This window comes from Sitodiplosis mosellana, unplaced genomic scaffold (assembly GCF_009176505.1).
Source record: "Sitodiplosis mosellana isolate CC-2019 unplaced genomic scaffold, AAFC_SMos_1.0 Smas_scaffold_63, whole genome shotgun sequence".
Classification (NCBI taxonomy): Eukaryota; Metazoa; Arthropoda; class Insecta; order Diptera; family Cecidomyiidae; genus Sitodiplosis; species Sitodiplosis mosellana.
This window is the reverse complement of record NW_022595305.1, coordinates 109,811-119,617: the sequence shown is the minus strand read 5'-3', so window position 1 is coordinate 119,617 and position 9,807 is coordinate 109,811. Positions and strand designations below refer to the sequence as shown.

General features: G+C 37.4%; 2 protein-coding genes across 2 annotated transcripts; both read right to left on the bottom strand.

The window, feature by feature from the left end:
- Positions 1-3,673: 3,673 nt before the first annotated feature.
- On the bottom strand, positions 3,674-5,034 carry LOC129570657 (uncharacterized). Its single transcript, XM_055450349.1, has 2 exons — positions 4,792-5,034; positions 3,674-4,522 (listed from the first exon to the last, which is right to left on the bottom strand). Exon 2 carries the CDS (start codon positions 4,286-4,288, stop codon positions 3,776-3,778), a length of 513 nt encoding a protein of 170 aa, XP_055306324.1. The 5' UTR covers positions 4,289-4,522; positions 4,792-5,034; the 3' UTR covers positions 3,674-3,775.
- Positions 5,035-7,251: 2,217 nt separating this feature from the next.
- Positions 7,252-9,679, bottom strand: LOC129570670 (uncharacterized). Its single transcript, XM_055450364.1, has 3 exons — positions 9,505-9,679; positions 9,098-9,253; positions 7,252-8,714 (listed from the first exon to the last, which is right to left on the bottom strand). Exons 2-3 carry the CDS (start codon positions 9,227-9,229, stop codon positions 7,434-7,436), a joined length of 1,413 nt encoding a protein of 470 aa, XP_055306339.1. The 5' UTR covers positions 9,230-9,253; positions 9,505-9,679; the 3' UTR covers positions 7,252-7,433.
- Positions 9,680-9,807: the final 128 nt, after the last annotated feature.

The following is a 9,807-nucleotide window of genomic DNA, read 5'->3' as shown; positions in this document are numbered from 1 at the left end:
GTTAGTTCCTTCTGGTTGATGTCTCCGACTGACTGATATCTCTCGATCATCCATTTTTCTACTTAGTAAACTATGTCACAAGTAGTAGGCCTGCTTATACGGAGTTTGCATGCTAGTAGGCTTGTTATACTTTTGCGCTCGCTGTAAATATATTAGGTTTTTGCGCTCGCAAATTTGCTGTTCGCCTTTTGACTAAAAAATTTCTGTGTTTGTGTTCTGCGCACAGGTTTTGTAGGAAAGGTTTTTCTTCTCAGGCCGTCAAATGTAGAAATAAAAAGAATGTCATTTTCCCGATCGATTCGAATGTTTATTGCATATAATAATTATATCTAAAAATAATTATTTGATTAAATGATATTTCGCTGAAATACTATTTCCATTTGTTTTCTTTTTTCAGAATTCTTCTTCGACAGGAATTTATTTTGGACCCACTTCAGTTTGAATTTCGATAAATCAAAATCGTTACAAAAATGAATAAAAATTGGAATAAAATTGAGTTGAACTGAAAATTTATGAAGAATATCTGTTGGTACATAATAAGTATACGGTTTAATTATGAAATATTTATTTCATTTTATTCTGAATACATGTATTTTCTTCAATTTTTTTGTGGATCATTTTTACGTTTTGCAGTTTAGCTATCGTGAATGTGACTGAAGAGGAATGGTGGTCTAATCGCTTAGCATGTCATTGTGATAATCATAACATCGTCAACTGTTTTTTTTGTTGGATTTGCACCATGGGGCACTGTTTCCTTTTAATGTAATTGTTCATAAAACTTATAATAAAACATGTTACAATCACCATTTCCGGTTTGGTTTCTTTGTGAATGTGGAAAAGGAAATGGCTTTTTGTCAATTGATTCGAATATTTATTTCATAGAATTGTATATTTCCTGACATGATTTTGCTAAGATATTGATTCAGTTTGTTTCCTTATATTATTTCCTATATTATTATCCTTATTATAGCTATTTTTCAGCATGAGTTTTTTTATTCGATTTGTATGGAAATGTGATTGATTTTTTGTTTATGACAACAGAATGTTGCCTGAGCTAAACTAAATCGGTAGTAATGTAAAAATAATTGTGAGTTGTACTGGAGATTTTATGAAGTTGATTTAACCTAGGGGCTTCACGCCAAATTTTATTTAGCAAAATCTATTTCTATTATTTAATTCATGTAAAATTCACGCTAGATTTCAAATATTTTGTATTATTTCCCGAATGCGTTGGTATTGTTCATATTCACCTTGAACAATATGTTCTGGAAGTGGGTTTTGGTGGATCTTCAGGATCGTTCAAAACTGCTCCCGATTCTGGAAGTGGGTTTTGGTGGATCTTCAGGATCGTTCAAAACTGCTCCCGATTCTGGGAGTGGGTTTTGGTGGATCTTCAGGATGAATCAGACTGGGTTTGACAATGCCCTGGTCCATCCTGAGGATCCACTTCCAGAACCAGGATCGGTTTTGAACAATCCTGAGGATCCATCAAAACCCACTTCCAGAATTTTTGAAGCGATAATGACGTCAACAGATTAGACGTGGTTCTGCTGACAGTCGGTTTATTGAACAAAATTTAGCAAAATTGAAATTATGCATACATATCTGTTTAATATGTTGAAACATAAACAAATTCATATTATCGTAAACCATCCAAATTGTAACATTTATTTATTTCAAATATGGAAATTGGCGTGAGGCCCCTAGGATTTAACGCTCCATTATGACCACGTACCAACACATCCCGTTTGACTTCCCGTTTCCACGCCATTCGTTACCCAATCGATTCTGTAAAGCTTGGTAGTCCTTTTTATTATAGAATCTAAGAGAAATCTTCTTCAGCGATGTGCATGTGTTCATGAACGTAATCACTTCATCGTTAGGGCATTCGCTTTTTCCCAGATCGACTTCAACTAATGCTGGTGATGCGATCTTCAACAATGCACTCGCTTCACGACGTCTGTAACCCGAATAGTTCAACTTGATAATTGTTTTGTGCTTGCTGATGAAATTAGCCAATGTATGGTCTATGGCAATTGAATTAAGTTCCAATTCTTCAAGTTTGTCGAATGTCAGTGGAAATTGTTCAAGCACCACATTTTGTAATACGAGATTTTTCACATTTGGAAAGTGCACGGTAGCGTTTCCATTGTTCGATAACCGTCTGGGATAGCATTGATCGATATCCAGGCTTTCCAGATGCTGTAGAAGTTCGCTAACACTCTGAAGGTGTTTGGTATCGAACCTGCCAGAAATGGACAAGCTTCGTAGATTTGGTATTAGGCGCAGGAGCTCAACAAAACATTCCATCTCGTTCAAATTCTCCTCAAAAACGTATGAAGAAAACAGTTCCAAATGTTGAAGATCGGGGAAATGAACAGCGATGTCGTTACAATTTGATAATCCGTTTTCCCATGATAATTGCAACCGTTGAACTCTGGGGAACCATTTATTGAGCTCCGACAGCTTGCTTCCACATTCGCAGTTGGAAAAACCAAGTGTTTCAACCTTAGTGAACGGTTTCTTCATATCGTCCAGTGTGCTTGCTTTGGAGAATATAAATTCGATTTCTACCAGTGAATCGGCACAGTATTCGTTGACATAAGGATTCAAATGTACGTCTTCATATCCGATTTGCAATTTTGTAAACAAGTGTCCAAAGCAGCGAAGCAACTTGAAGCGGAACGACCATGGAATTTCAGGTTCAGGATACCTGAACCTGAAATCAGAATCGATCCAATTAGGAAACCATATAAACATTTCCCAAGTGTATGTATAGAGGATTGATATCAATTCTTTCCCATAGCAGCTCGCGAATACCAAATCCGCCGCTGGTTTTAACTGCTTGTTGGATTCGGCAACATTTAAGAGATCTGTGAGGCTTAGATACTTGAAAATGTGTTCGAGACAATCAACATTGATGTCTGTCAGCTTTGTGGTGCAAACGATGGACTCCGGAATAAACTTTACTTGCTTCTCTTTTTCTTTCATACTATTTATTGGCTGTTGGATCGTTTTATTGGATAAACATTCCTGAAAATGGATTAAATACGAACGAGTTAGTCAATCCAAGTCCTAAATAAAATATGAACATTCCGAAAGATTCTCACATTTTTGTTCGCCGAATCTTTTCCTTTATCTGGATTCTTATCATCACACTTGATTTCCTCTTTCACATCATTCAAGAAAAAGTTAAGCAGCAAATCATATTGAAGCTCGCCAGTCAATTCCCAATTCGATGTCCCGTACACTGCATCTGCTTCAAGTCTTTCATTCGGACGTGTCACCAAACCAAATTCACTGCCATCGGACGGTTCTTCCTTGATGTCTGGCTCTTGTTTTATTTCGACTATAGCACTGCTCAGTTTACGTCCATTCGACGGTCCTTCGCCTGGATCCATAAGGGAGATGGTCTAGTTATGAGACGGGTTTTGTTTTAGATTTAAAAAAAATTCTGTGGTTTTCAAAAATAGAAAGTTAGAGTTCTATCATGTAGCTTATGTCCAGACGCAACTTTTTTCCGATGAAAGTTTATTGATTCCAGTTACTCGAAAAAAAATTTGACCAATCTTGTGAGGACTATTTTTTTGGCCCCAAAAAAATTTTGGTCCAGTTATGAGACACCCAGAAAAATTGAATACAAGTGGATAAATATGAAGGAAACTCATCATAAAATGTTCAAATATTATTCTTTATTTATTATAAAGGCCTTAAATGGCTAATATAAAGAAAATTGGGCCTTTAATGGCCTTACATGACAAGGAAATAACAATTTTCATTCATCATCATCATCGAAATCCTCATCTTCTTCTTGTTCCATGTCACTGTCGCAGTGTTTGCAAGTAAAGAAGCTTGCACGCATGTCAGCGCATTTCAAGTGAACTGGCCGCGTGCATACGTTGCATTGGATGGAATTTTCAGCAGTCAATTTGTTTGGTAACAGCGTCAAACAAATGATGCAGAAGTCCGTGTCTTCATCGGACGGTGGTGATTTTTCAGTTCTACGGCGCTTGGGCGGTGGTGTTGCTTTTGATGTTGCTCTCTTCGGTGCTGCTTTCTTAGGGGTTGGCTTCTTTGGCGTTGCTTTCTTTGCTGCCTTTTCCGCTTTCGCTGCTGCTTTTTGCGCTTTCGCAAGTGCCTTTTGCTTCAAAACGGACATGGTTTCCGGAGAAGTCAATTCAGCACTTTCCATCGGTTTTCGTCCACGATTCGACTTTGGTTTTGGAGTTTTGCCTTGTAGAGGGCCAACCGCATCCAAAACCGACGAAGTGTTGCTTGCAAGAGACATTAGTGACACCGAGCTGGATAGTTCAGAGGGCTGTCACTGTTGCAATATCATCAAAATTGTCTGCAACTTTCTTCACGTAGCGCTGTAAGGTGCTCTTATCTATTCCATGTTCTTGGGCAGTCCTTCGAATACCTTTCTTCTCCACTATACATAATTTAATGGCTTGCAACAGCGCATCAAAATTTTCGACCACCTTATTTCGACTAGGCGTAGCCTTTTTTGGAGGAGACATGGCTGAAAATCCGAGAATATTAGTTAAAATACAATTGTAATTGCATATAAATGCGTTTTGACAACAAAAATGACAAAATATGACGTTTCTATACGCTTTCAGTGCAAAATCTAGAGTGTCTCATAACTGGGCAACACGGTGTCTCATAACCGGATCGAGACGCCATTTTGAACATTACTCACAAAAAATTTTCCACAACACATAATCGAACAATCCGAACCAGAATCACAAAATATAATCAAAATACAACATTTTAATGCATTACACTCACCTTTTTAACTTGATTTTCACAAAAAATTGGCACTATGAAAAATATTCCAAATCCTTTTTTCACACGATTTTCAACACGATGTTTGGTGCGTATACAAGCAATGCGTCTATTCACTTCGGTGTTCGCCTAAAAACTGGCGGACATCAAATAAAGAACATTGACAGCTCTCATACCAACATTTCCATAGCGTACGACAGAAATAATTGACTGTCTCATAACTGGCGCTGTCTCATAACTAGACCATCTCCCTTACTCATAGCCAATGCAAATCTGTCGAAAAATCCAAAAAATATGAAAAAGAAATGAAATTTGTGACAGTTCAGAAGATTTTTGTTGATAAATTTCTATTGATGGATGCAGTTGCAAAGGGAAAAACTGTTGCGCATGACACCAATGTACGGAAAAATATTTTTCAAGAGAATTTCTGTAGTTTAATGAATATTGGAAAATTAGAAGAAAAATGAATCCTTTTATACGGCGTAGATCAAAACAAAAAATATTACACGAACGATGTCAATGACGTAGTCACTTTGCCCAAGGCATTACAATCTTGAAAAGCGGTTTTTTTTCTTCAAAAACACGATCAGTTGAAAATCTTTTAATACTTCGACCATTCCACACGAAATCGACTAAGAATTGGATCGACCCTCTCCGAATTGGCTGAAAATTAGCATGGAGTCTTGTTTTCGGTAGAAAATGAGAAAATCAAAATCTTAGCCCTATAAGTGGCCTACATTTTTGAGTTCACCCAGTGTAAATTTTTCGAAAAATTGAAAAAATCGAAAAAATGGGTTTGCGGCAACTGAACACTAACTGAGAAGTATTTGACACATTGCCAAACCTATGGTACCATTGGAAAGGGAATCGATGGGGCTACAAAAATCACGGAGTCATCTACCCACTCTGAATTTGAACATCGGTTTACCTATAAATTTGGTCTGAAATCGACATTTCTTCATAGAACAATCGAATGGTCGAAATTTGCTTACAAAATCACACTATGGCATAAAAAGATCACCTATGATGGCCTGTTATGAGTCTATTTCCACATAATTTTGGACGAGAAATCGATTTAGACTCATCTCAAGCCTGTTTGATGAGCCTAAAACGCCGAAAAATGGTCCTGTTCCAGCTTATGTTTTCAACTCGCAATATTTTATGCAAAAAATCAAATTTTTCACTTCGAAAATGCCTTCTTTGGGTTCTCACCGTAAACGGCATTTATGTTTTAGCGAAACGAACCAAAATATATCAATTTTTGTTCCATGTTTTGTTGATTTCGTGTGGAATTGGTCGAGTAGGACTTGACAAAAAATGGCTAAAAGGCTACAGTCACTAATAGTCAAATAGCTATTATTGAATCAAACTTAAGTCTCAATCTAGACACACTCCGCAAATCAAAAAAAAATCAATGTTTGGAATGGTACTTACATTTTCCGAGAGAACAATGTGGGAAACCAGAAAAACCCGATAACTTAGGAATTTTTTTTCCGTGCTTGAAACCGTTTCCCTGTTTTTTTTTTTAAATTGAACTATTTCAACTGATTTCAATGTTTGAGTCCACTCAATAGAGAGAATTTAAGCAGCACAAGTTTCACCTTCAACGATCTGTGCACCACTGTATTGAATGCAGATTTTTCTCGAATATTTATAATGGGAACCATTCGAATTACGAACAAAATGAGGAGGGAGAATACATATTGAAGAATACGATGAAAATCAAGGTATTTTTAAATGCGGACCTGCAAAAAACTATTCTCATCCTGCAGGTAGACTGTTTTCTACATCGAATATACCGAGTTTAGTTTAAAACATCTCTTTCCTGCTAGGATCAAAGGATTAAGTTGACACTTTGTACTAATTGCCTGCTTTTTCACCCAGAAATACCATTAGTTGGGTCCACATGTAACGAACAAACACGACCGAACCCGATTTAAAGAAGCGATTTGTAATAGGTTGAAATCAAACTCCGAGAAAAATTCTCGAAAAAAGCTTATCTATGTGGACCAAATTTGTCACATAAATCACCGTTCGATTGCGAAGCGTCTGTGCTCAACAGATCGAGCTAATTACTTGTAATTCTATGCTGCGACGGCTATGGTGAACCATGTCGATAGAGTGGTTTGATTTGTATGAAGTTGGCTATGAATGACTAAACCACTGACCGAATCTTACCAAATCGATTCGAAGATTCTCCATAACCGTAACATCGACGAGAATAATAATGATTTTTTCGATTTAATTGTTGGAAGACGAATTCATGTTTTTAAAATACCACAAAATTTTAATAGTGAAAATTAACTGATGAAAAATGAATTGGATAATCATCATCATGAAAGCAGCACAAACCTTTCGACTGGACCTTGAGATAATTTTTTCCTCCAATTTCTCTTGATTCTGCTATTCTTTATTGACTGATGGAAGAATATGATGAGAAATGAATGTGGAAATAAAAATGGGTTTTTCTCAACGGATTCGAACATTTATTTCATGGATTTGTATGTTTCTTGACATTTTTTTTTGCTTAGACAACAACTCAGTTTGTTTTCTTATAGCTATTTTTCGACATCAGTTTATTTTGAACGAATTTAAGATTGAGTCTCTTCACTAATGAGATCTACTGGAGATTTCATAGGGTCGATTTAACGTTCCATTGTGACAATCATAACACCGTTAAGGCGTTTCATGCTGGTTCTTCGCCATGGGCCACTCGATTGACTCAACACAACCCGGTGATCATTTTCGTTGTCGAACCCAAGTGTGAACTTCGTCAGCGCTGTGCATTTGTCCATGAAGGTGACCACTTCATCAATCTGGAAGCGACAATAAAACAAGTTGACTTCAATTAACGATGTTGATGCGATCTTCAATAAAGAGCCCTGTTCGCCAAGTTTCGATCCCCAGTAGGTGAGTTTGGACAGTGACATTTGCTTGCTGATGATTAGATCAACATAGTTGTAGTTGTTAGCAATTGGTGTGATTATGAGTTCAGTGAGTTGGTCAAAGGTCAACGGGAATCGTTCGGGTGCAATATTTTGCAATGTGAGCTCCTTCATATTCGGACAATGTATGGTGGTATTGCTGCTGTTCACGATATCTCTATACGAATGGACTTTCAGATGCTGTAGATGTTCACTAGCGTTCTGTAGGTATTTTGCATCGAAATAGCCAGAAATGGACAAGGTTCGTAGGTTCGGATTTAAGCGCAAAAGGCTGGCAAAATGCTTCTTTCTGTCCCGTGGAATGTACAGATTCAACTCTTGCAAATCGGGAAAATGAGCCGCCTTTTTACGATTTGACAGCTCATTTTCACATGAAAAATCCAAATACCGAACCTTCGGAAACCATTTACTGAGCTCAGACCATTTGCTTCCCAATTCGCAGCCAACAAAACGCACCGATTCAACTGCTGCGAATGGCTTCTTCAGATCTTGCAGTGTGCGTGCTTCGCAATGCTCGAATTTGATTTCCATCATTGACTTGGCACAGTATTTGTTGATATAACGATCGATGTGTGCGGCACGTTTTGAATCCTCTGGTGATGGATCACGTGACCGTACATAAGCAATCTTCAATTTTGACATCAAGTGTCCAAAGCAGCGTAACAACTTGAAGCGAAGCGACCAACGAATTTTTGTTGTACGCCTACCCTTCATATTGTAAAAGTATATCGATTTGCTTTCCAAATCGATTTCGATCGATCGTCTGCCGTATCGACTTTTGAATGCCAGATCTGCCCCTGGTTTCAGCTGCTTGTTCGATTCTGCGACGCTCAACAGATCTGTGAAACGCATACGCTTGAAAATATTCTCCAGACAATCCACATTGACGTCTGTCAGCTTCATTTCTTCTTTCATGCGACATCGCAATCTGGTGTTATAGACCTTCTTCGGCTGATCGATCTTTTTACCGGATGAACGTTCCTGAAAGTTGAATGAACATGAAATTGTTAGTTCCACAACGAACAATCTAAATCTTAAGGAGAAAAAAACTAGTATGTAGCACATAAATCACAGTCTTATGCATTGGCTTCAGTCGCATTGGTGAATGAATGCCAATTTGGAGGTTAGATTGAACCATTCACATTGAAACAAAGAACATATGAAAATCATTTTCTGGGTGTTTAAGCATATAGGAGATGGTCGATCCATTCTTGGTGGTTTTGGTGTGGACTATTCGACCTATATCTTTCCAATTTACTGTGAACTGCTGAGAATGTTTAGATTTATCTCCGGCGAAAGGGCCTATTCTAATTCCCACTGTTCATATTTGAAAACAAAGTTGGTATTTTCATCATGATTCTTACATTGGTTTTCACGGGCGTAGACACAGCCATGGATTTCTTGAAGCGTTTGCTAGCACGTTTGTTGTACACTTCTTGCTGTCGCTTGACGGCTTTCACATCCTTTTTACTCGCAGTTTTTTTACGAATACTCATCTTTTGGCGAGGTTTTTCAACAATCTGGAAGAGAGAAATTGATGCTTTGAAAAAATTTCCCATTTTAGTTTCGTTGTTTAGTTCTTATTGAACCAAAGTGGCAATCTTGAGTTTGCACAATTCACTTCAAAAATAAAATCAGCCTTTCCATAACTTTCAATTAAATCTCCCAAAAAATCGGAGCTAAATATGAAAAGAAATTTGCTAAAAGACTAAAGTGGAACATAGAATCACTCCATGAACTAAGATATGCAACATTTCAGAATGAGACTTACATTGTCCCAGAAAACAATGCAAAAACTTGATGGTTTTGGGAAAATTGATGGGTTTTTTGGTGTGAGAGTTTAGTTTCTTCCACTGAATACACTTTTTACACGAATAAAGAATCCAATTGCTTGGAAAATAAAAGATTTGAGAAAAGTTTCCGTGTTTGTTGCGATCACATGGTCTGCAAAGATGACATTTGACAGCACATTGTGAAATAGCAACTGAATTTGAGGATTTGGTGAAGATGCTGCTGCGAAATGTCAATTTGGTGTTGCCAATGCCACGTTGAACCATCGTTTAGTACTTTTCTA

Bases quoted from the DNA above. Each gene is read 5' to 3' on its own strand.
- LOC129570657 (XM_055450349.1), bottom strand. From the start codon at position 4,288: ATGTCTCTTGCAAGCAACACTTCGTCGGTTTTGGATGCGGTTGGCCCT.
- LOC129570670 (XM_055450364.1), bottom strand. From the start codon at position 9,229: ATGAGTATTCGTAAAAAAACTGCGAGTAAAAAGGATGTGAAAGCCGTC. The intron at 8,715-9,097 runs GTAAGAATCATG...TTCAACTTTCAG, and splicing joins CTACGCCCGTGAAAACCAAT to GAACGTTCATCCGGTAAAAA.